Source organism: Scleropages formosus, chromosome 22 (assembly GCF_900964775.1).
Source record: "Scleropages formosus chromosome 22, fSclFor1.1, whole genome shotgun sequence".
Taxonomy (NCBI): domain Eukaryota; kingdom Metazoa; phylum Chordata; class Actinopteri; order Osteoglossiformes; family Osteoglossidae; genus Scleropages; species Scleropages formosus.
Window position 1 is genome coordinate 20,664,958 of NC_041827.1, and position 25,375 is coordinate 20,690,332.

Consider the following 25,375-nt stretch of genomic DNA (forward strand, 5'->3'; position numbering starts at 1 on the left):
GTGTTGCTAGACTAGATTAATAGTTAGCTACTCATTTAAATAGCATTTGCTTAAATATTAAAGTGTAAAACAATTCATTTTGCAGATGAAACCTTTACACTGTTACGAGAATACTAATCGCATTTGGATCTTTACGTGACAACAGTTTTGAGCGAAAAACTGAAACCCTTCTGACAGCAATAAATTACTTTCTTTATGCTTGCCTTTGTACAAGCTGTTTCTTCATTCTTTGAAATAAGAGTTCCATAAATATGATTTATCCAATTCTTCTGTGGGGTGGGTAGACTAATGAATTGTATTCCTCTTTAAAACAGGTTAAAAATATGCATGCTTTTACCTTGTGATCAATGAGTTGAAGCTACTTTTGCAGTGAGTCATCTCTTCCCTGCATTTGTAAACTCCTGGGGGTAACTATGCCTATGAATGTACCTGCAGGAGGACCGTTTCCAGACGCACGTTTGGGCAGGCGGGCCTGGTCATCCACACATGGTATGCTAGCCACTCTCTGATCAAAACCATTTGGGCTATGGCCATCAGCCAGCACCAGTTCTACCTTGACCGTAAGCAGAGCAAGGTGAGTTTGCCACACTGCTTTCCATAGATGGAATCCCCATCATTCTCTAAAGTCATCTCAGTTTAACTGTGATTTATTTTAGCGTAGCATTGCTTAGTGTTGTTGTGCTTGGTTTCTACTGTCCTTAGTGGTATATTGCATTTATGGGGAAATACTGTTTTTTTTTATAAAGCAAAGCAAGTTCTTTTCCTTGCTTAAACATCTGGATTCTTGTACTGTTAAGTTTGAGGGAATGTAGGCATATCTGGGGAAGAACCCATGAGTCCTTCATTGTAGCCATTTCACAGGAAGGAATGGCTTTGGGGGAACAGAGTAAATGGACCTACTCTCTACTAGGAGTATCCCTACTGTGTAGTAGATGATATTTAAGAGCTTTCTGTGTAAAGCATGGACAACTCAGTGGCAATCATAAAATGTCAGCATAAGGCAATTGTTTTCCTTCCCTAGGCCAAAATAAGCACAGCACGGAGCTTGGGCGACATTGCCTTGGATCTGACTGAGGCAGGAGCACCCCGAACCAGTAAACTGGGAGTTATGGACGGCAAAGACAGGTTCATCATGGCCAGCAACGGTAGCCTAGTTTCAGCAGGTATGTTTTTAGTGCATTTAGTAGCATTCTTTTCCCAAGTTTCACAAAGCATAAGAGATCTATACAATGTGTGCATCTCTATGCTTGCCCTGTGAATGCAAATACACATCTGTAAAACCCTTTTTTCCTGTGCTGAAAAGGACTTTGAAGTAAATAGCAAAATATTGGGTTTGTGTTGCGCAGGCTCAGCTGACTCCGAGGCGAATGAGGAGCAGAAAAAGGAGAAGATCTCGGAACTGAAGAAGAAGGAGAAAGAGCTGCAGGACGTCCTGGCTCTGAAGATTGAGGAACTTAAGAAGATCTGTCTGAGAGAAGCTGTACGCCTTGCTGACTGTACTTTCTTCTCAAACCTACATGTATATTTATAGGAAAGCTTGGGTCTGAACTAATGCTTAATTGTACTTTGTGTTATCAGGAACTAACAGGCAGACTTCCTAAGGAGTATCCTCTGGCCTCTGGAGAAAAACCCCCTCAGGTCCGCCGTAGAGTGGGCACCACATTCAAACTGGACAACGTTTTTCCTTATGACCAGGTTAATATTTGAGGGACACCAAACACTAGCATTGACTCAATGTGTGAGATGTATAGTAATTGGCATTATACAGACTAGATACTTCATTCGTGGCACACACTTTGGGTGTGAAGTTAAGACATTTCAGTCTAAACGAGTAGTAAAATAGTGTTTAATGGTAAAGGACAGCTACTATTTAGTTGCTAATTTTACACAATGTAATCTAAACTCTGCTATTTAAAGGGAAAAATTGCAGAATTGCTTGTTTATCATTTTAAGTTGCCTTGGACAAAGGCATCAGTTAAATAGTTTAATACTGAGTTTATTTTACTTCTGGTGAATACATAAGGTGTCTCTAGAAACTTCTCTCCACATATGAATATTAATTACTAATGATAATAAGGCTAATAATGAGAAACTTTTCATGTAGATGTTTGACCAGATGATGTTTGACTTGTCTTGCAGGACTCCCACCTGAGAACCTTGGAGGGCCGCTTTGCCTTGCAGCAAAAGATAGTAGAGGCAGCGAAGAAGCTGGCTGGAGAGTCCGAGCTCTGTAAGACAGTGAAGAAAAAGAGGAGGAAAAACCTGCTGGATGCCATGAGGAAGCTTCAGGAAATTGAGGACGAAATCAATGAATACCGCATCAAAACGGGCAAGAAGCCTACGCAAAGAGCGTCCTTGATCATAGCAGGTGAGAGAGCTGTATGAATATACATGATTTGAATATCTTGAACTTCTTTTTCTCTTCCCTGTGGTTTGATTGAAGGTTTTTTCATTGTATTTCTTACCCCTTGTCTGTACTAGTTTGAAAGAATGTCTTTGGGGATGTTGTTTCAGTTTTGCTTCTGACAGGACACTGATTTATGTGGTGGTCCTGCCAGTGCTTTTAATTGAACTTCAGCTCTATTTCAACATGCTTGCAATAACTGAGTACATAGTCCACAGGAAGAAACCATGGTACATACAAATAGTACATTTTCTTGGGTATTTCTGTGACTTTGACTTCTGACATCTGTCTTGCTCTCAGACGAGACCCTCCCTTTTGAACTGAACTCTTTAGCTGACAGCTTGGTTCTGGATGACGGTGAGTGTGTCAGTAGTAATGTCTGCTACTGTATACTATCGCCCTGTGATATTTTCTGCCTGTCATCCAAAAAGTGCATATTCCTGATCCTCCATCTTTCCTGTTTGACCAGACGAGCCAGTCGGAGCTCAGAGGCAGCGATCACGGTCTGTTCAGTACTCCCCCCCATCCTCGGAGGTCCTTGAGTACCACCCTGATCGCCGGGCCTCAGCCAATGATCAGCACCAGGACATAGGCTTTGGCAGGTAGGGCTACCCCCACTCATACAAGCAGATAAGCTGTTTTTTGAGGGCCTCTATTGTAGTGGCCAGTATGAACCTGGTTGGGGAAGGGGGAAAAATGCAGGACTACATTCCTTCCAGCTGCCCCTGTAGTCTCACCTTATCAGTTCAAGCTCTGTTTGGATTTAAAAATAGAGGCAAATAAGCATGTTGCTGCCTGACCACAAAGGCGTACGCAGCAATGGGGGGAAAAAACCGCAAGAGACGGTACTTTGGAAAACATCATACAAAATGTGCAGCGGTACTAACAAGTAGTGGAATACTAATAAAATGTGGTTCTGTAAAATGCATACCCATATTCATTACATTACTAACTATAGTACCTCTGTCTTTTTAGTGACAGTACACTGTATAAGATTTCTTTTGGTATATATGTTGAAGGCTTGCAAGGAAGGATTGGGGACGGGTCTCTGCTTGTGTACGCGTGCGTGTGGCTGTTGGCGTTCTGGTGTTGCTTTATGGGGGAGGAGGGTGAGGCAGAGGTTGGTGTGCTGTAAAGCGCTGCTCCATGAGGAAAGAGGCACTGCAAAGCTATTGCTCTTATCTGTGTTGCAGATTAGGGTACAGTGACATTCAGGACTCGTACTACAATTATAGAGAAACCTTATCGACTCACAGCAGCCCATGCAAGCCGACTTCCAGGCAGCCTCGTGATGCCCGCAGTGTACCCCAGACTCCTGTCATGACTCGCAATGCCTACAGCAGCACCCAGCTAAGGTAGGTTGGAACAATCAAGCAGGCAGTGATGGAATGGCCCAGGGGGCTGACTGTGACTAAACAGCACCCACGTTGTATTACACAGGTCCGAAGAGAGCCCCCAGCACTTCCGGCAGCGAAGTGGAAGTCTGGAGTCCCAATGCCAACTACCGCCAGAGGGCAACTCCCATAGGCCGGGTTTCACTCTGTCCAACCCTCGGCGAAGTAACAGCACTGAGGTCCTGGATGACGGTTCTTCCTACACCAGCCAGTCGAGCACCGAGTATAGCACCCCTGGCATCGCCACCTCTCGGACCCGGGACCGCCGTCGCCACAGGCAGGGCAACATCTATGCCAACACAGGCAGCATGCCAAACCTGGCGCAGAGCGAGTCCCGACATTACAGCTGCCAGGCTTCAGCGCTTCACACGCACACTGCATACTATGTGACGGGCTACACAGCCTACCCGTGCTATGCTGACCCGGAGCCGTACTCCAATGGCCCCTACGTCTATGAGAGTGAGCTGGAGGGCCACTACAATCTGAACCCATCCTACCAGGTGCCCACCCTCCATGGACCTGACCGCTATGGTCGCTATGGTGATGATGAGACAGATGGCCTCCCACAGAACTTGTATGCCACTATGCGACCCCCTAGGAGCCGGCCAGTGGCCAAGCATCTCCAGAGGGCACTGGTGGAGGAGCACCTGCGGGGCTGGTACAACCGAAATGCGGGTAACAAGCAGGCAGCCTCCAGCTACGACAGGGGTTCTCAGCAAAGCCTTGGATATCAGACCATGCCAGCTCCCTTTGGACACTCCAGCCGTGCAATGTCCTATTCCTCAGGTACTGAGTCTGTGTTCAGCTTGTTGTTCTGTCTCGATGTGTATTGAAAAATTCCTTATTGAATTTTCATTTACGAAACTCAGACATACGATACTTAATTCATCCCACAAACTGCTTTGAATTCATGTGTATGGTACATGTCAAAAATTTGAGTACATCTGGGCAATGCTTGTGTGGGGAGATAATTCCCAGTTACACGACACTATCGCTGAAGGGCTGGGAAAATATCGTGCCTCATTTCCTTCATTTCCTGCTGTAACTTTTTAATTTAGAAACTGAACAAAACAAACCCATTTTAAAAACAAAATGGTTTATTGAATTAGGTTTGTAGTAACTTCCTGTGACTGGGGTTCTAAGTCTTCTGGATGAGATCGCGTTGTGTAGGAAATTGGTTCCGACGTTTCGCTTCCCGTGTTGGAAGCATCTTTAGGGAGCTTCCACATCTTGTGCTGAAGATGCTTCCAACATGGGAAGCGAAACGTCGGAACCAATTTCCTACACGACACGGTCTCATCCAGAAGACTTAGAACCCCAGTCGGTTGACACCGGCTGCGGAAGTCTACGTGTTTTGATAACTTGCTGTGATACATGTATGATGGGGTAGTTGATAATAGTACCCCACAGCATTAAGTTTCTCAACTGTAATTGCAATACATTCTGTGAAAGACTTGATATATTTTGGGTATGGGTCTTCAACCTTGGTTCTGGCAAATTTCCTCTGTGTGGTGGTTTTTGTTCCGTTTTTGGGCTTTTGTTCAATTTTAGAGGGAAAATTATGCTTGTTTGATACCAATTCAATTTCAAAAGATTGAAAAATGGCATATTTTGTTGGAATCATACATCTCATTCAGTCAACTATAACAGGACATTAATGAAAGGCTTCTGTAGAGCATGATCTTGCTATACTGAGAACATGGATTTTGAACCCTTAGGGAAAAACATTTGTGAAACTGATGCACAGCTGTGCTTCCTGTTTATACTCAAAGGTACTTATATCTGTTTTGTCCTTTGTTTTAAAGTGTCGTCGGTATCTGGTGTAAGAAATTGGCGCAGTCACTTATCTGTGGGTGTAACGGACTATGACCCTCCCGCATCGCCACAGCAGCCGTACCCATCGTCCTACAGCACCCTCCACAGCAGGTGAAAGTTTTCATCCAGTATCATTCCTGTGTGCTGGCCAGTCAGCTTGTGATCAGTTTCAGCATGACAGTTTGTCTAAAGCAAAAAGCTGGTGATAGGGGGAAATGGGACTCATGGCTTGTTGAGGCTCAGCAATGCACACGCTTCACTGGTATCCCTCCCCATTGTTATATCCTTTATGATTTCCTCTGTAATGTTTTACGAAGGATGTTGTATATGTGAATGATTGCAGGCAGTTTGGTCCCTGAGTTTGCTTGCCTGAAATAGTAGCGATAAAGCCTGTAGTCAGCAGTACTGAGGCTCAAGCCTGACGAGAGCTGCTACTCCTGTCTCACTCCATGGCCGCTCTCTTATAGATACGGCTCCTGCCGCAGCCCCGAGTGCCGTCCGCGCTGTGCCTTTGCCCCCGATAGCCCTTTCTCTTCTTCTTCTGCTGCCTCTTCCTCCATGCTCTCATCCCTTCCACCTACCCCCTCCCCCCCCTCCAACACCCCCCAGCAACCGGGCCGCCATGGAAGCGAGAGGCTTAATAAGTACGCCTATGCTAAATGTAGCCCTCCATAGTAAGTACACAGCCCAAGGCGTGTGGACCTGCTCATCACTCTGCCTCACGCTTGCTGTGGTTTGGTCATCTGCCTGTTTTCAAGTGAAGTAAAATGTGTTGGCCCTGCACTGTTGGCTTTATCTTTTTTTGGCCTATTTGTTCGCTGTTTTTAGCTAATCTGCACACCCAAATAAACATTCAGAGGTCACATTTCTCTCCTGCATGCCACTGGCCTGTTCCTAGCCATTCTTGTCACCCAGTGTGTCACAGATTTTTTCTCATTGTGTGTGCCTGTATGAGTACCTTGGGTGGGTGGTTTGCTGACCACAACAGAGCAGGAGATAGGTGAAAGTAGATGCGATTGCTGGGAGTTTTTTTTTTTTTTTTTAATATGTTTGTTTGTTGTCTTTGTGTGCCCCAGATTGCAAGTATTGGTGTGGGGACAACTATTGTAATTTTCTTAAGATAACAAAAAGAAAATGTGACCTCTGCATGTTTGGCTGGCTGTTGCAGTAGGCTCTTGGCTACTGACACAGTGCCTTTGCTTTTCCAGTGAGTGTGAACATTTTAACCCTGAGTTTACTTCTTTTGAGGGATATCTATGTTTGTATTTCCATTTGTCAGTCAGTGATGATGGTCACTTTGCTGTTAAAATCCTAGTTACTGATGACCCAGGGTTAAATTGTTGGAAATCATCTGTTCCCAACCTTTACTGATGTGCATCTGTCTAGTTCCACGTGACAGATTTATGTGTCTTTGACCTTTTTGTCCTTTTTTTTTTTTTTCTTTTCTTTGTCTTTCAGGTCATACATAGATGCGAATCATTTGGAAACACCCATCAGCACCCAAATGCATAGCAGTTTGGATCCAGAAGACCAGATGTTATACTGGCACGAGAACTCAAAACCTGGAACTATTGTATAGGGTGACAGCAGCAACTGTTGTCTTGACAGATTTTTGTTTTGTATTTACGTGCCTTGGACCATGCTTTTTTTTGTCTCATGGGCAAAGGTTTCCAAAGAAGCCAAAGGCGATACATCGAAGGAATGAAACTGTACAGGAAGGCAACGCGTGTGTTCCATTCCATGTGTGAACAGCTTCCTTCACATGCACAGTGGAGTGCAGCCTGTAAATGTTGTGGCTGAATGTCATTGTGCCACGGCAGTATGAGGACGCAAGTGTTAACTTTAAGAAGAGGACTATCCTCAGGTTCATGGCTCTGTCACTGCAGTGGGGTATGTCCAAGCTGTGACTCGCACCTCGTTCCTCACTGAGCTGGAAGCACAGACCTCCACACCCTTCCAGTCAGAACTGCCCAGACAAAGGTTTCTTGGGGCTCTTCTGCAAGGGAGCATTTAGTGTTGCAGAACTGAAGTTCAAACCCTACTGGCTTGACCGGAATGAGAAGATTTTTACAGGTAACCTGTAGAGTCCCACTGCGGGCAGTTTGAAGACTCAGTCTTACCAGTTCTTTAAAGTTACTGAAATTCCCTCAGTATGCCTTGCTTTAGTAGCCTGGTACGGCTGCAGTGACTGTTCAGATTACCAGTGGGTCAAACAATCTCACAGAAGACCCATCGCAGAGGGAATGGTTATGTCTAGCACTGACTCAGCACTGTTTCCACCACTGCTTCATTAACACTAGATAGTGTTGTCAATGTTTTTTTGCGTTGCTGACTTAGAAATGTTCAAAATTTGCACATCTTTCACTCTAGTACTTAGTACTGTATAGCTGAAGAACTGTAAACTACTTTGTATATTGCTGTTACAAATTATGGGGCCTATTTTTCATTTTCTGTATTTAAGTATTTTCATATACCTGCCAAATATCACAGTTGGATGGACTATTTTTTTTCCATTTTAAAACTTTATCGTGGATTAAAGCTATATTACTCATTTTGTTGATACTCTTCAGCTTTTATCTTTTTTAAATATCATTCATTAGCACATAAGAGGGACATTTATAGAAGATTTTTTTTTCCAAAGTAGGTATTGCATCCCATGCTGGAATCCATGGACCGGTGCTCTTTTCCTCCTTAAGTATTTGTACATAACATTGTATATAGGCTGTTTGTTGTTGTTTTTTTTAATTCTAGTTTTTGTGAACTTTTTGTTGAAGCATGTAATATATGGTAAGCAATCCACTTTGGTAAGCTGGTTCTTAGTATTTGTATTCATTTCAATTAAAGTGTTTTTAATACTTGTTAATCTTATGTGTTCTGTTTTAAGAGGCATATCTATTCTGTTTTCATTCGGTCCGAGTTGTGTGTTTTTTTTTTTTTTTTTTTTTAAATAAGAAAACAGGAAGTAGGACACGCACGTCACAGTGGCTTTCGCACTTTTTGTTTACTGTAGCTAATCTGTAACTATGTAGGATAGAATGTCAACATCAGGTAAAGTTTTCTAGGGAAGACCTATGATGGGGAAGAAAATGTTTTGTCTGGGAATAACTTCACTTGACAGATGAGATGGTACAGATCCATTTAAATGGTGGAGTTAATTTGAGGTGATCCAAGGCGAGTCCTGCATGACTCCTGTAACAGCATTTGCACTAAAGACTAACGCAGTCATGAGCCCCATTCGATGTGTGTAAAGTCTGTATGGCGTCGGTCATTTGCTCACTAAAAGCATATGTTTATCCGCAGAATTTAGGCTGCCTAGATGGTTGTTCTTGTGAGGTACCTTCCAGTTGTTTTGGGACCTTGTACAGCATGTTGCACTGTTAGATGACAATACACCTAGCAGTGAGGCTTTTGAGAGGAGGCTTATCAACACCAGTTTAGCAGCTGATAACACTGTTTAACATCTAGCTGATGAATTGCTAAGAGAAACTACATAACATCCACACCCAGTTGTACGGTTACTGTACTGGATGGTTAGGCTTCAGGACTGCTTATTTAATTAAAAAATATGGTGTTGGAATGGAATAGCCACCTGTCTCTGGATGTGCTGTGGAAAGTAGTTGTTTTGGAGGGCAAATGGTCTAAAAGCTGACTTCAGAGGTGTGTGCAGTTTTTCTGTGTGTCACTGCAGCCTGTCACGTTCTCCCTTAGAACTTACCGAACCAGTTTTCAGGGATTCCGATACGCCCACATACCAGCTCAAGGGCCCCTCTGCATCACCCGCTTCCAACAATGGCAAGTCAGCCAGACCATTAGTTAAGATCTTACACTCTGACCTCTGACCCATCTCCTCCTCCCACTCAGCTTGCAGTCATGTGATCCCTAAGTACCAGTTCTGGCTCCTTTTCCACCCACTTACTGTTTATCTTGCACTTTGAGGCTTATTGATGCTCCTCTTTAGTGAGAGATTGTGAGCTCGTATCAGCCGTGCTTTCGGGAGGTTCCTGCAGCTCTGACAGCTCACTTCTTGGCTGCTTGGAAATTCTTGAACTGATTGTGTCCCCCTACATTTTTCCCAGTGGCCTGCAGTGCTGAAGTCCCAGCAAGACCCCACTGGCAGCTGAGTCAAACGTGCCACAATAAGAATGTGCCTGGACCTGCCCTCTTTGCACCATATCTGCCCTGTCAGATGGGGGTTTTATTTAGACCATGATTGAGACAACCACAAGCTGCTCTCCCAAATGGAGTCTGATTCTGTCACACTTATTTACTGGAGATAACATTCCACCCTCCTGTCTGTCTGTCTCTGAAGAAAGATGACAATAGTGTCTGATCTCAGTGGTTGCAGTTAATATAAGGTGGGGGAGGGGGCACTGAGAAGGAAGCCAGATGCCGATGAGATTCCCCTTCTTGGGTGGGGCAGCCCACTGAATTTCCATCATTTCTGGCAGTCTGGGATGTCTGGATCATATGTACGCATGTTTGTTGCAATGGATCAGCACCAAAGATGCCTGATGGGCCTCATTCACTCATCTAGAGCAAAAGGTTGTGATGGATATACTCCAAAAAGGCAGGCCTGTTGGGAGTACTCCCCTCAACAGCTGCATAAGGCAAAGAACAAGGGCTCTCACTGTGCTCCAACTTGCCCACGTAGCGTTTTCTCTCCTTCACGCTGCAGTACGGAACCTCCTTGTTATGTGTCAAGCAAAACCGCCGCAGGAGTGACATAAATTACGTTTTCTTGGCACGCTGATGATCAGACTCGCAGCTGAAGCTGTCGTTCAAAACCTCCGGTTACTCCACTTGCGGCATCTGTCGTCCTTTTGGTGCACTTAACCAATCGATAGTTTTAAAGAATTCAGGTTTTTATTTGATGCATAATTTCTCACAGTCAGTCTTCAAAATGTGACGCAGCTGTGGAAAAATTAACTCTTACAGAAAGGTTCCTGCAAAGCTGCTTAGCTTCCTGCTGAATGTATATTTTGTGCAGTTACAGGGCATGTAATAGTAACTTTGGATCTTAGCACTGTGATTTACTACACCATTAAACAAAGAGTCAAGGTAGCGGTGATAAATGGAGAAGAAGTGAAATTGCACTCTCCAAAGGAAAGGTCAGAGTTCTATTAAACTGTTCCAAGGAGGCCCGGAACGCTGTTGTTAAAATCCTCTGCACTGTATTGATCAGCACCAGTACAAAGTAATAGGTGCAAAGAGGCCTATCAATTACCCTAGAGACACTTCTGTGTTGCAGCTTCCCGGTTTAAATCAGGTTAAAAATTCTGTAATGAATGAATTTAGACAATTTCTTTTATGAAGGAACTCATGCATTTTTATTTATTTTTTTTGTTCTTATAGGGACTGAATGGAGGTGCTTTCTGTTCAGCTCCATTAAAAAGTTTACTTTGGAATGCATGGTACATATATTAAAAGAGATGAAAACACTTAGGGACTCTACATGAATACTGGAGCGTAATTGGTGTCTGGAGAATAGACTGAATACACACTGCAGTGTCCTGCACAACTCTAGTTTCTAGCTGGATCACATTTGGCCCCAATATTGATCTTAATATTTCGGTTACGCTGGTTTTTTGGGCTTCCGTTTAAAATGGATTTGTAAGCACTTCAGTGCTGCTTTGACAAAAAGTCACTGTTTAGTCACAAGGTGCTGAAAATGGTTCCAGGAAGCATTTGCGAAACACTCATGTCAAAAACATTCCCTACAAAAGGTTTCCTTATTTCCACTGTATATTATGTGTGGAAATCAAACCAAGACCTAAGGCTGCTTTTTATCCACAATGAAGGCATGGTGACAATTCACTGTAAAACTGATTTCACTATGTATTAAACCTACACCACCTTTGTGTAAGGTGGTTCTGGAGTTTTAGGTTATGCCCACACACTCATGGGGTTCATTTGTCATGAGCAAGAGCAGCACATACCCACAGTGGCTGCCTTTTTTTGGACTTCAATGGGCAAAGCTCACCCAGCTGTACACTAAACCGATGCATAAATGTTGATTTTATAAAAAAAAAAAAAAAAAAAAAAAAAAAAAAAAAAACTGGATAGTCATAGTGGGGGTTTGTATTTGATGGGAAGGCAGTACAAAAACACTGGGAATCACTCAGTATTTACTTGTGTGTTTGACACGGTAATGCAAATACTAGTTTGTACTAGCATTTTGCAGGCAATACAGTAAAGAAAGTTCTCTCCCTTGTAGAAACATACAAAACATCTTTACCCTGCAAAACTATACAAATGCTTCTTTACTGTGTGCAGTATATCTTTCAAAATAATCTGCTATTATCATGCAAATATTCAGCAGCTCTAACAAAAATTATATGCAAAAGGTTACAAGTGTTTATATTCAAATGAAGGGGAAAAAAAAAAAAAAAAAAAAATGATCCAGTTTGACAGAGTGCAATTTATAAAGGACCCCAAAGAAAGCGGCAGGGCTGCATATGCTAATGAGGGTCAGCGCAAGGATGGCACTTTCGGGATTTGAAGGAGGTAGCGTGGTGGTCTAGCACAGCGCCTCCCGCTGGCTCGCACAATCTTCTTCACTCCTTCAGTTTGCTCTCCAGGAAGTCCTGGATCTTGTTTAAGTTATCTTCCTGCTGGCCCAGGGCCTCCAGAATAATGCCCATTGGTGACCTTTTGAGCCCTGCCCCCTCCATCCGGTTCTCCAGCTTGTTCTTCATGTTGCGCAGGCGCAGCGAAGCATGGGCAAAGATCACTGGGTGGGGAAAAAGGGCGGTGATATTTGCTTTTTACTTCCCTGAGAAGACCTCCCAACCTCTGTATCCCCCAAACACAAATGTTTCAGCACGCCACATTTGAGATGTTTTGTAAAGCCCGTTGAAAACCGTATGAATCTTCTCACAAAATAAATTAGAAAAAACATAAAACTGGCCTTCAACCTTTGCTCTGCTGTTCACACACTTTCAGTGAGGTTGTTCTAAGTGTATCCAAGGTGTGACTCCTTGGAATTCTGCAAACATTGTTTTAGCACTAATCTTGAGCCATTAGGGCCAGGCTGAGGGGTTCCACCTATTTTTCCACAACAGCTGCCTTCTCCACGATACTCATCTTTCCCAGACATCCCCTTGGATGAGTCACAGCTAGCACAAAGTGGAAGAACATGCTTCTTTGTCGCAACTATCCTCCCTTTTGTGACTAACATTCCTGAAAGGAGCCTCAGTGTGAGTTCAGCTCCATCATCATGGTGTAACTGCAGCGGCTGAACTGGCAAGACACGACACCCTGACTGATGACTAGGAGGCAAGAGGGCATAAAGGCACTGGGGTTCCATCCATTTACAATTATTCATTTTCCTGACATTTTTCTCCAAAGCGACTTACAACGTTAAGCTACGTACAATTATTTACCCGTTTATACAGCTAGGTAATTTTTACAGCATCGAATCACGTTAAGTATCTTGATCAAGGGTACTCCAGGAAGACATAAGATCAAATGCTGGGACCTCTAAGCCCAAACGCAATGTCTCTAACCTCTACACCCCTTGCTGCCGATCCGACAAAGGTGTCCTGGAACAAAACCAACAGAATCCAAAGCCTGTCCAACTCACAGAGCAATGGGAAGGTGATGCCGAAGAAGAAGACCATGACGCCCCCAAAGAGGGAGATGAGAAAGTAGCTGGCAACCATCACAGCCACGACGAAGACCGTGGGGTTCTTCTTCTTGAAGTCCTTGATCACAGCCTTGTTCTCGGCAGCCCAGACAGAGCCCACGAAAACCAAGGTGACCACGGCCCCTCCCACCACCATCCCCGTGGGGTTCAGAAACCTGGGGGAAGTAATGACACAGAGGACATTCTGTACTTTTGTTTCCGGAGGCTTTGAAGCGTCATAAAGTGATGGAATCGCAGAGAGAGGAAGCGTACACACCTGACAGGAGCCCGCAAAGGATATGATCCATGAGTCAGACACTGAGCACTCCCTACTGGCCAAATGTGGTTAAAGAAACATTCCTGTCACAGTGTGCTCAGTATCTCGGTTTAGGCAGAAACACAGTGACAGGCATGTCCAAGTATGAAGCGGCAGAGCCACATTTTTGACAAGTTACCTATGACCCAGTTTATGCAGAGTGGATCATCATCTGATGGAATCTGGAAACACCAGGATGAGACATATAGGAAACTGCTCTCAGAAACAACATATTTATTTTCTTCTTTCATCCATCATTTCATCCACGATGAATAACCGCTTGTCCGCGGTCATCTCGAACCCCTTCTGAAACCACAGGGTTGCGAGGCAGGGGAGACCCTGGATGGGTTGCTAGTCCATTACAAGGCAATCACACACACTAAGGGCATTTTAGAGTCAAAATTCCACCTGAAGTACACATTTTTGGACTGCAGGAAGAAACCGCTCAGACTCTGGAAATGGGCAAAGCCCTTCAGTGGTTAGAGCTGCTGCCTTTGGCCCCCAAAGGTCACAGGTTCGAGTCTCAACTCCATCTGTAGTACCCTTGACAAACGTACTTACCCTAAATTGCTCCAGTAAAATTACCAGGCTGTATACATGGGTAAATGATTGTAAATTAGTTTATCGTTGCTCAACATGCAGTTATGCCATTTACACATCTGTACGAACCTGCATGGATCCAGCAGGAACGCCCCTATAGAACCACTTCCTTCTCTTCCCAAAAATAGTGTCCTTAAAAAGATGGGGGGGGGGGGCGGCGGTGGCACAGCAGGTTGGACTGGGTCCTGCTCTCCGGTGGGTCTGGGGTTCAAATCCCGCTTGGGGTGCCTTGTGACGGATTGGTGTCCCATTCTGGGTGTGTCCCCTCCCCCTCCAGCCCTACGCCCTGTGTTGCTGGGCTAGGCTCCGGTTCCCCACGACCCCGTATGGGACAAGTGGTTCTGACAACGTGTGTGTGTGTGTGTGTGTGTGTGTAAAAAGACGCGCTTTCCTCTCTCTGGCCAAACAGCGACCGCACCTGTTCGGCAGCCAGGCTGAACCCATGCCCATAATCTCCGGCAGCAGCTGATGCCTTTGGAGGAAGCCCACGGGCTCAGCAGCCCTTAGCAACCATGTGTCAGCGCAGTCAAACAGCCACAGTTGCCTATAATTAGACACACTGACTCCATATTTCCAAGCAAGGCAAGAAAAAAATTAAAAAAAAAAGTGTCACCCGGGAGAAAAGCGCTCTTACTGACTCATTTCAAACACGTTACACTGTTTCAAAAGAAACTGCTTCTATGAACACACGCTGCTTTAAGTTTAACTTTCTTATGTTAAAATGAGAGGCACAGCTCACACACAGCTGAGACACTGCCAGGCTTTTCCGTGTCGCGCTGTCACTGGGAAGCGGAGCGTTCAGTGACACGGGCACGAGGACAAACACTAACAGAAAGACTGTGCAGAACTGCTTGGCGTGGGGTCACCTGCAGCACCACGGACCGGTGGAGTGGAGTACAGTACAGTACACTACAGACACAGTGCTGTACTACCGGCCTCTCCAGCAGCAGACTACTGGGTTACGCCTACGGACTGTCGCAGGGAAGCGGAAGGGTGCTGGCTCGAATCCCACCACACAAAATAATAATAATAATAAAAAAATACGCAGACACGCTGATGATGGAAGTGTCTACTGAACTGAAGCTCCTCGGCACGCGACGACTCACTTGTACTCTCGTGCCACGTCGTACGAGACCGAGTCGGAGAGAGTAAGTTTGGAACAAGTTTAGTTTGCAACGAAAACCACAGGAAAGGCCTCGTCGTTTATAATTTCAAAGAAGAAAACGCACGTTTTTTTTTTTTGTTTTGTTTTTAAAAGTTCCCCCGTTAGCACGCAAACTTTGAAACAAAAATAACAAAAAAGTTGTTTCAAAGCGCGTTAGTTTTGTTGTTCGCGGAGAGGGGGGGCGATGCTGACTGACTCACTCATTCACTCACTCACTCACCCCACGGCGAGGAAGACGAGCAGCCCCGCGCTCAGGTAGTTGGTCTGGTAGTAGAGCAGGTTGCTCACCACCCGGTTGTTCCACTTCGCCAGGTCGCGCACGTCCGGCTTGGCGAAGCGCTCCTTCCCCGGGAAGAAGTCGTCCCAGGGCCGCAGAGGCGCGAGCTCGACGCTGGGCATCGCTGCTGCGGCTCGCGGCGATCGTCACTCGAGAGGATGTGAGCTCAGGCTCTGGCGCGCGCCCGCACGTGTCGCTTCTCGCGATACAAACGGAACAAGCGGCTGTAGCGAAGATTTCGGTTCTACCCGTATCTTGTTGTTACGCGGTATTGTATTTATGCGTCACTTGTATTACGACGTGTGTTGTGTTGCTGACATTGCTAAATATTTTTTTTTTCTTCATTTCAGTTTTAATTTATTTTTACCTGTTAAATTAAAAAAACACGACCTACTGCGTAACATACTTTTTCTTCCTTCTCTCTTTGCACACACAATGCATTGCACTATCAGTGCATTGGCCATTGTTTATGCGTGGAAAGCGTGTGCTATGATATGAACATAATCGTCACACTTTTTAGGTGTAAAATACAGTTATTTACACTTTAGTCAGGTAATTATTCAAAACGTAAATAAAACTTTCATGCAGGATATTGTAATGATCTTTAATTATCAGTTTAATTATTGCATTTTTTTGTTACACAATCCAGGAAGATGGCCAAAATACCAAATCCAATCAAATATTTGACCCAAAAAATACGAAAATTTACATTTGAGCTATATTTTAAAGACAAAAAGTATACGGTAATATTATGTGTAAATATACATGGTAATAAACATAGAGAAATAAATTAAACGACACCAGAAACCTTGTATTGGAAAAATTGTAGTCAAACCATGATTGACAGATTGGCGAATTAGCGCATTCATCACTAATTGGCTGAAGCGATGTTACGTCATTCGGAGACGACGTTCTCTCGCCAAAAATGGCGGAAGTGGAGGAGCCATAAGTACCAATATTAGAAGCTAAAGTAATTGCTAACTGGTTAAACCATACTTACAGTTTTCTTAAAACCGAGCATGTATGAACCTTCTTTTATTCTCTCTTTTTAGGGAGAAGAAAAGAAGGCGAATAGAGGAGCTGGCTCAGTCTCAGAAGTTAGTGTTGGAATGCTAGAAAACTGCAGGTTTGAGGTGCAGTGAGTTCAGCAGGTAGTCAGTTAGCAGTTCAGAAGCTAACCGGCTAATGTATGTGCCATGTTCGCTGTTAGCTGGCCACTCGCAGCTAGCCGGCTAGCTAGCAATTGCCTGTGACACAAGTAACATTATTAGAAAGTAACTGTTTAGCTACCCTTCGTACAGAATAAATAATTTGCAAGTGGAGAACTCTTATTATTTGGCTGCCAAATCTTTGTCAATTTACCGGCATCAGGACGATCTGCTGCTTGCTGTGTGTATCCCTGTTAATTACACTACATGATCACACATACTAGTTTAGCATTTTGACTTAGCCTCCTAGCTAGTGCCTGTGTGGAGTGTGGTCTGGTGGTGTGAGCTCTGAAATACTGTCTACTGTAGGTGTTCTGCAGCACAGTATTTAGTATCTGCCAGCCACAACATCATGGGTATACTAGCTACTGAACTACTTCTGGAATTCGAATTGTTGCCAGTATTCAGGAAATTGACTGAATATTTGGATCCATATAAAATATTTAAATGAAAGTATATTTGCATTGCTTGAATTTAGCCAAGTATGCCAAATCCTCAACTTATGAACACAATTGGGACAGGAAGCCCCTTCCTATGTTTTTTAAATCCAGCCACTACATCACAGCAAATAAATGCTTAATAATGCAGGTGTCCTTCAATTTATTGACAGGTTAGGTTTTTAAAAGAAATGCTGGAAAGGTTATTTTGCTCTCTTTTATCAACTTGAAATAACATTAAATCTATGTGTACTTTATATAATTACTGGGGAAAAAAATTAGTGTCCACGATGTCCTGTTGGATGCTGATTGATTCCTCACCTAAGCTTTTGCAACATTTCAATATCTACTTTGTTTGCTGTAGTTATTCAATGAAAAAAGTAATAACACTTGTATACCTTAATTTATTCCCTTAGAAGCTTTTAACTACATTAAATTAAAAAGAAAATTAAAACGACTAAAAACAAAAATCTTTTTACCTTCCGTTTTACTGTCAGCTACCATTGACACATTGTTTACATTTTCCCAAAGTACAAAAGAATTTGTCATAATTACACTGGGAAACATCTAAGGAGAGAATTCCTTGACAGTACTTGACAAATGGCTGCACACATTATATAGTCATGACTAGGTCACCACTTATAAGTAAACCACGTTGCCCTTTTTTCAGTTAATGGGATCGGACATAGTCTGTAGTCTTGACTGTGTTCTTGGTGAGTTCTCCGAGACATTGGGACTGGAGGGACACATGTTTTCTGACTGATTTATATGCAATGGGCTCCCTCTGTCCTGTGCAGAAAGGCTGTGGATGGTGGGAATGAGGACAGTCAAGACTGGGATGGTCGCTGGAACCATGTGAAGAAGTTCCTGGAAAGGTCTGGACCGTTCACTCACCCTGACTTTGAGCCAAGCACAGAGGTTAGTAAATCTCTGTTCCCAGTGGACATGGAGGACAGCTGTGGACTGATGGAGCTATAGCTTATATTTGACCACTGTAACTTAGTTTTCTGTGTTATATGATCTAGGTAAAACCTTTTTATGTATGAATTATGATAAAGGAGACTGTAACTGGAAGTGTCATTGGCAGTATGAAATTATGTATTGTAACTTTTTTACAGTCGCTACAGTTTTTATTAGAATCATGCAAGATTCTAGTGATCGGAGCTGGAGGCCTGGGATGTGAACTTCTGAAAAATTTGGTATGATTTCTGTTATTTTAGGGCATTGTGTTTTGTTTTTCTTCTGAAAAAAGTACCAGCTGGTATAAATATACATGTGTGTTTAATAAGGACCCCACGCACATGTATTACTATAAAGCTCTATAACCATGGTACAGAATCAGGGTTCAAAGATATGCCTTTTACATAGATAGTATATCAATTTGCATTGAAGGTTTTCATAGACTTCAAAATATTGGAGGCATACTGTAGGAATATAATATTCAAACATTGTAATGAAGTACAAAATTACTGTCTAACAAGACTGTTCAGTTAGATTCAGTTGATTTATAAATCTTGTTGAATTTGTATTTCACAGCATGGTGGGAGACTTTAAAAACATTATCTTTGTGTTCACATTTAGAGGAAAGCTTAATTTTCAGAACTATTAGATGAATACCTAAACAAGAATGTATGTTTATGTATGTTTAAAAAAGACATATACTTAGTCCGTGTTCTGCTTCTGGTTTGTTAAAGGCTCTCTCGGGGTTTCGAAAAATTCACATTGTGGATATGGACACAATTGATGTCTCTAATCTGAACAGACAGTTTCTTTTCAGGCAAGTGGCTACTCCGTCTGGGGTTTTCACTTTTTTCTTGAAACATTGTCATCATGAAATCTTTATTTTTAAAGTGTAACTTTCCACAAAGAAAGTTTACTATGTAATGTTAAGGCAAGTTATGCTTTGTAAGAAATAAATCTTTACAAAAAAATTTGAAGTTTGAACATCTGCCTGCTCTTTTCGTTGTGTTTTAAAAGGCCTAAAGATGTAGGTCGACCAAAGGCAGATGTTGCAGCTGACTTTATCAACAGTCGTGTCCCAGGTTGCAATGTGGTTCCGTATCCTTTAGCATGATCAAAAAGAAAAATACTGGTGGAAAAAGATTCTTACAGACTAATTTAAAAACATGTATTATCAACTTTTTGCTGGAGGAATAATATGCTGTTATATTATTATTATATGCTATTTCCATAATTCCCTTAATCTGCACAGACATTTTAAGAAAATACAAGTCTTTGATGAGTCATTCTATCGACGTAAGGACAGATCTCATGGTTTTTCATTTCTTTATCTGCTTGTGTTGATATTCAGAAAGAATTCTTTCACCATAATTAGAAAACTTTTCTGCAATTAGTGCAGTGTAATAGACATAATATTTTTGAATTTAACCAGAAAGCCCACACAGATTTTTTTTTTGGATATTTAAGCAAAGCATGATTTCACACATGCATGTACACATTTGTATTCTTGCCAAAAGCTTCTCAATTCTGGCCCCAGTGTGGTGGAATGACCTCCCTCTCTCGCTCAGAATTGCTGAATCTCTCTTAACTTTGAAAAAGGGTGTTAGAATACATCTCTTTCAGACTGAAAGTTATTTTGGAATCAGACTGAGGATTTATTTGCCATGTGTGCTAATTCACACAAGGAATTTGCTTTGGTGCTTGGTGCTTTCAGTATTACAGACAATGGACAAGACAGACAGCTGACGCAGACACAGAATAATAAATAAATAGCATATTTACAGAGTAAAAGGAATAAATACAAAAAAAGTTAATTACACAAGTGGTGGGATATATTGTACTGATATGAGACCTATAGGGCAGTGTAACTGTTCATGGTGATGAACAGTTCTTGTTCCAGGCCAGTTTCCTGATATCCTATCTACTCGATAAATTTAAATCAGATCATTTGTCACAAATACCTTTGTATTTACTGTCAACTCTCTGCTGCTAGACCTGTGGTGTTATTGTTAGTTATCCATTTTAAATGTACTACCTACCTACTTAATGCAGCTAACAATGTAATATGTGCTTGTTTAAAACAGTGAAGTCAGACAAATTGTACTTCAAGAATTGTGTCTGCACCTGTCTCTGTTGGTGAAATGCACTTTTGTTTTTGTTGAGTGTACATCACGTTGGAGAAATGAAGATGTATTTTTCTGTTTCAGAGTTCCATATAATTGTATGTGGGCTGGATTCCATCATTGCTCGGAGGTGGATAAATGGCATGCTGGTACAAATCACTTTCATTTGCTGTCATAGCACTTGCACTCCTCTATGTTACTCTGTGCTACTCTGTGCATGGGTAACAGTCACCCATCCTGTTTTCCTTTTGTTCAGATGTCCCTGCTGATTTATGAGGGTGGTGTCCTGGACACCTCCACCATCATACCACTCATAGATGGAGGCACAGAAGGTTTCAAAGGCAACGCACGTGTCGTACTTCCTGGCATGACTGCGTGCATTGACTGCACACTGGAGCTCTACCCACCTCAGGTGTGTGGCCATTGTGTAAACTTGACTGTGCACAAGTATGTACACATTGTGAACCATCATTGCTGTAAACGCTCATGGCCTCACGCTTACTTTTGCTATCCCGGAATCACTGAATGTAGGGTTGGGCCTGGATGGAACGCCAGTCCATCACTGGGTAGACAGACACAGAGTCGCTCACGCATTCACACACAGCAGGCAATTAGGGTGCCCAGTTTACCTGAACTGCATGGCTTTGGACTATGGGAGGAATCCCACGCAGACATGGGGAGAACATGCAAACTCCACACAGACCGAGCCAGGTTCAAACCTACATCCAAAGACCTCTGGTGCTCTGAGGCTGTGGTCTTCTAAACTAAATTTGGACAAAATCTATTTTATCAGACATAGACTTATACTAACCTCCATCACATATTTATCTTTAATATTGGCATAATAAAGTTACATCCTTGTAGATAGATGTTATCAGAATTAATTTGTGTACATATTGTAACTCCCCATTTTACTTACATGTACAGTAATTGTACTCACTTCTTGGAAATGAAGACTGTCGTGTATATGTAAATGCATGTATTTGTTTTTTTTCTTTTGGAAGATTAATTTCCCCATGTGCACTATTGCGACCATGCCTCGATTACCTGAGCACTGCATTGAGTATGTCCATATACTCCAATGGCCCAAAGAGAAGCCTTTTGGAGGTACATTCACTGAATCACCCTCATGTGACCAAAGGGCTCATGTTCCTCCTGGTCAAGATATTGCAATGTGTAAACCACATTCTCTCAGCCTACAGCTGTTATGTCACATCTCTGTGTTAGATGGAGTGGCACTGGATGGGGACGATCCCCAGCACATCCAGTGGGTGTTCCAGAGGTCGCAGGAAAGAGCCGCCCAGTTCAATATCACAGGAGTGACTTACAGACTTACCCAGGGTGAGGCCAAAACAGACAACCCCCCAGCAGAATAACACTTTGTGAACAGTGTGCAGATATTTAGGTACTTAACAGTGGTATGGATATAGTCCCAGATAAAGAAGTTGAAATCAGTGGGAAATCACTTTTCTGGCATTATTTTTCTTTCCTGTAATTACTTTTCAGTTCTTGTTCTTAGAGTGGAGAAGGAATTTTTTGTTCAGTATCTATTTCTACTCTGTAGTTATTTACTGAAAGCTAGACTTTGATATAGAGTGAATTTAATACCAACCTTGCTGGTTAAGGTGGCATGGATTGCTAGCAGCACATATTAGGTCTTGGTTAAGGGATTGTTATACTGAATTACAATATTTATACAAGTGCTTTTCCATCTTCTTTTATTATCTAGGGGTTGTGAAAAGAATAATCCCTGCAGTTGCATCAACAAATGCAGTCATTGCAGGTATGTTGTATCCCGTTGTCCTGTTTCATACTGCTTTCTACATCAATAGAAAGATATGAGTAATCTGATGTCATGTTTATAATCAGTAAGAAAGCGATTAAAAATAATGAATGTACAATAATACTTTCCCTTCTCTTTTCAGCGGCATGTGCCTCCGAAGTTTTCAAGATAGCCTCAAGGTGAGTTTTCTGTGAATAAATTCCACCTAAAATTTACTTTGAAGAATATTTCACTTCTTGCCTTTCCTGTCCGTTTTTACAGCACTTACATTCCACTGAATAACTACCTGGTGTTCAATGATGTTGATGGCCTATACACTTACACATTCGAAGCAGAGCGAAAGGTGAGTTTTGATATAGTTTCTAGTTTCAAGTTTGTCATAGATACAAGTACCATGTACATGTATCATGAAAATCTTCCTGAATGCTTCTCCACAGACTACGGACAAAGATAGAGACAATAGAAATACCGCACAAACAAAACAATGACAATGACAGTGAGTAGTGCAACAGTAATAGAAATAAATAATGGTAATAGTAGTAACAATAATTCCAGGTGACGGTCAGAGAGCTCAAAACGAGAGAATGAGAATGCTTGAAGTGGCAGTGTAATTTACCAATGTGCTTGGGTGGAGCAGTCCAACTCTAGTTACTAAAGGTAGCACATTGGTTAGTGTTGTATACTCCTACAGCGGTGGGGTAAAAGCCGTTCCCGTACCTAGCCGTGCGGGTTCGAATAGACGTAACCCATTTTGCAGATGGTAGGGAAGAGAAGAGTGCCCGTGCGGGGTGGCTACGGTCTCTCGCGATGCGCGTCGTCTTTCCGAGGCAGCGTGCGGCGTAGGCGTCCTGTACTGCCGGTAGCCGCGTGCCGATGATTTCCCGAGCCGTTTTGACCACCCTCTGTAGGGCTTTCTTTTCCTGTACGGAGCAGCCGCCACCCCGGGATGTAATACACCCTGTGAGGACGGACTCCGCAGCACGCCTGTAGAAAGCGGCGAGGACCGTAGCGGACATCTCGGCTTTCTTCGGACGCCCGAGAAGGCGGAGGCGTCGATGGGCCTTTTTGACGGTCGATGCCGCGCGGTCAGTCCACGTGAGTTTGGCAGCGAGGGTGACCCCGAGGAATTTGAAGGTGTTGACCTTTTCTACAATGTCCCCTCCTATGTAGATGGGTGCCTGAATTGTATCCTGTTTCCTGAAGTCAATCACCAACTCCGTAGTTTTACTGACATTGAGAGACAGGTTGTTGTCCCGGCACCACTCTGCCAGGAGCCTCACCTCCTCTCCGTAGGCCGTCTCATCGTCGTTGGTGATCAGACCCACAACGGTGGTATCGTCAGCAAACTTTATGATGGTGTTGGAGCTGTGACTGGCCACACAGTCAACACAATTGTGTGAACAGGGAGTATAGCACCGGGCTCAGGACGCTTCCCTGTGGAGTGCCAGTGTTGAGGGTCAGTGGGGAGGAGGAATTACTGCCAATCTGCAGATGCTGTGGTCTGTTGGTGAGGAAATCCAGGATCCAATTGCACAATGTGGCACTCAGTCCCAGCCCTAGTAGTTTCTGGATCAGCTTGGCTTGGATGACAGTGTTAAATGCTGAGCTATAGTCTACAAACAATAACCTTGCATAGCAGTTTTTATTATCCAGGTGAGACAGAATGGTATGAAGTATGTGTGATATTGCGTCTTCAGTGGATATATGTAGTTGCCTGAAACAAATATACATAGCAGTTCATATCAGTATGAGGTTTGGGATCCAGGGTTATTATTCACTTGCCATGTATTCAATGTTTGGTTCGTTATGCTAAAAATGTCATTCTCTGACTGAATAAGAGCACATAGAGTTACACTTTGAAATTTGCCTAGCAGTACTGATTGAAGTTTCTGCTACTGGACTTTGATGGCCACCAGGAGAACTGTTCGGCCTGTAGCCAGGTGCCACATGATCTGCAGTTTCCCTCCTCTGCCAAGTTGCAGGATGTGCTGGACTATCTGATTGAAAGCACTGCTCTGTGAGTATGCTTGCCTGTGCTTTGGGGTTGCACCTGTAGAGCTGTGTATACAGTAGTGGAAAGATTGTGCATGTTATCCCATTTGGTAATTTGAATCTTTTCAACAGGATGTTTTAAAACTCAGAACCATCATATTAACTTGCAATGTTACCCTGAAAACCTATATATTTTTTTCCAGACAAATGAAATCTCCTGCAATCACAGCAACTATGGAAGGGAAAAACAAAACACTATATTTACAGGTAATTACTTGACCCATCACCATTATTTTTGCTGTGTTTTTAGTTACAGTTATCTCAACAGACACAACTATTCAAATGGTATAAACCTATATTGGTTCAGTTGATGTGTACACATTTAGTGATGATAGTAGCAAATAGCAATTACCTGAGTGCTTGGAATTTGTTTACCTTTTCAAAGACTGTTGCATCCATTGAAGAGAGAACACGTCCAAATCTTTGCAGAACACTGAAAGGTAAGATGCAGATCCCTTAAATCAGTCTCTGTTCTAATATTTTCCCTCTTATTTTAACTTGTTATACACAGTATGATTTTTTTTTAATACTTTTTTCAGAACTGGGCTTGACTGATGGACAGGAACTGGCAGTAGCAGATGTCACCACTCCTCAAACAGTCCTCTTCAGACTTAACTACACCTCATAGACTGTATAGAGCCAAACATCTGAGCAGCACTTGAAATGAGAAAGCCGCCAAATGCCATCTGTACCTTAATCTCTCGCTGTAGATTACAATAAGAAAAGGCACAAGGTGATGCCACTTGGATGTATTTTTACATGTACTTAAATACTGTCATGTACAAGCGTCTCCAGAAACCAAAGGATAAACACAAGAAACATTTGTAGTCAATACAGTGTTTTAAATTACTGAGTGAATTGATTGCCCTGTATTTTTGGTTGTCCTCACTTTACATTTTCACATCAGCAAACTACAGGTAAATGTTTTCAAGCACTTTGGTCACTGAACTGGTTAACTTTTGGATGGTCACAATGGTCCGATTTATGTGAACATCATTAATATTTAACTGTGTTCCACTTTGATGTGTTTCATAAGTGATGCACAAATAAATGTTTATACTTTCCATTATACTAATGTATTGTCTTAAGGGTGGGGGCAATGTTTTAGTTTTAATTTTACAGCAGCAGAAGAGTTATACTATCAGCAAGTGCAATTTTGGTGGCTTCTTTGACATTTGAATTCACTGGAAATAAAATTGATGCTGGAGGTTATATCC

At 42.8% G+C, this 25,375-nt stretch overlaps 3 protein-coding genes across 10 annotated transcripts in view; 2 read left to right on the forward strand and 1 right to left on the reverse strand.

Annotated features, from left to right (window-relative positions):
• The window catches only part of frmd4ba (FERM domain containing 4Ba), a 53,800-nt gene extending 45,346 nt beyond the window's left edge, over nucleotides 1-8,454 (forward strand). For 2 of the 5 annotated variants that reach the window (XM_018734134.2, XM_018734138.2), the window contains 11 exons: nucleotides 436-574; nucleotides 1,022-1,163; nucleotides 1,347-1,480; nucleotides 1,579-1,695; nucleotides 2,140-2,368; nucleotides 2,705-2,761; nucleotides 2,874-3,006; nucleotides 3,598-3,759; nucleotides 3,845-4,584; nucleotides 5,604-5,724; nucleotides 6,081-7,063. In XM_018734134.2, the coding sequence (XP_018589650.2) occupies nucleotides 436-574; nucleotides 1,022-1,163; nucleotides 1,347-1,480; nucleotides 1,579-1,695; nucleotides 2,140-2,368; nucleotides 2,705-2,761; nucleotides 2,874-3,006; nucleotides 3,598-3,759; nucleotides 3,845-4,584; nucleotides 5,604-5,724; nucleotides 6,081-6,288 (2,182 nt within the window). In that variant the 3' untranslated portion in view covers nucleotides 6,289-7,063. The other 3 variants (XM_018734135.2, XM_018734136.2, XM_018734137.2) reach the window with 3 other exon arrangements.
• Nucleotides 8,455-11,728: 3,274 nt separating this feature from the next.
• On the reverse strand, nucleotides 11,729-15,853 carry arl6ip5a (ADP-ribosylation factor-like 6 interacting protein 5a). The gene is made up of 3 exons (XM_018734001.2): nucleotides 15,539-15,853; nucleotides 13,196-13,413; nucleotides 11,729-12,343 (listed from the first exon to the last, which is right to left on the reverse strand). The coding sequence occupies exons 1-3, from the start codon at nucleotides 15,715-15,717 to the stop codon at nucleotides 12,168-12,170; spliced, it is 573 nt and encodes a 190-aa protein (XP_018589517.2). The 5' UTR covers nucleotides 15,718-15,853; the 3' UTR covers nucleotides 11,729-12,167.
• Nucleotides 15,854-16,535: 682 nt separating this feature from the next.
• uba3 (ubiquitin-like modifier activating enzyme 3) lies at nucleotides 16,536-25,333 on the forward strand. Of its 4 annotated transcripts, XM_018734049.2 has the most exons (17): nucleotides 16,536-16,692; nucleotides 18,038-18,158; nucleotides 18,359-18,439; nucleotides 18,935-19,017; nucleotides 19,218-19,298; nucleotides 19,453-19,496; nucleotides 20,408-20,472; nucleotides 20,580-20,735; nucleotides 21,328-21,430; nucleotides 21,551-21,664; nucleotides 22,053-22,106; nucleotides 22,249-22,285; nucleotides 22,368-22,449; nucleotides 24,023-24,123; nucleotides 24,302-24,365; nucleotides 24,544-24,598; nucleotides 24,698-25,333. In XM_018734049.2, exons 1-17 carry the CDS (start codon nucleotides 16,619-16,621, stop codon nucleotides 24,784-24,786), a joined length of 1,404 nt encoding a protein of 467 aa, XP_018589565.2. In that variant the 5' UTR covers nucleotides 16,536-16,618; the 3' UTR covers nucleotides 24,787-25,333. The 4 variants fall into 4 exon arrangements, with proteins under 4 accessions (XP_018589565.2, XP_029103454.1, XP_029103452.1 ...); XM_029247621.1 differs by lacking the exons at nucleotides 24,302-24,365; nucleotides 24,544-24,598; nucleotides 24,698-25,333 and adding an exon at nucleotides 23,015-23,201 and having other exon boundaries at nucleotides 24,023-24,109; XM_029247619.1 differs by lacking the exons at nucleotides 24,302-24,365; nucleotides 24,544-24,598; nucleotides 24,698-25,333 and adding an exon at nucleotides 23,015-23,201 and having other exon boundaries at nucleotides 23,978-24,089.
• The last annotated feature ends 42 nt before the right edge of the window (nucleotides 25,334-25,375 follow it).

Bases quoted from the DNA above. Each gene is read 5' to 3' on its own strand.
- arl6ip5a (XM_018734001.2), bottom strand. From the start codon at position 15,717: ATGCCCAGCGTCGAGCTCGCGCCTCTGCGGCCCTGGGACGACTTCTTC. The intron at 13,414-15,538 runs GTGAGTGAGTGA...TACTTCCCCCAG, and splicing joins CTCGTCTTCCTCGCCGTGGG to GTTTCTGAACCCCACGGGGA. The intron at 12,344-13,195 runs GTGAGTTGGACA...TTCCCCACCCAG, and splicing joins CATCACCTTCCCATTGCTCT to TGATCTTTGCCCATGCTTCG.
- uba3 (XM_018734049.2), top strand. From the start codon at position 16,619: ATGAACCTTCTTTTATTCTCTCTTTTTAGGGAGAAGAAAAGAAGGCGA. The intron at 19,018-19,217 runs GCAAGTGGCTAC...GTGTTTTAAAAG, and splicing joins AACAGACAGTTTCTTTTCAG to GCCTAAAGATGTAGGTCGAC. The intron at 24,124-24,301 runs GTGAGTATGCTT...ATTTTTTTCCAG, and splicing joins CTGATTGAAAGCACTGCTCT to ACAAATGAAATCTCCTGCAA.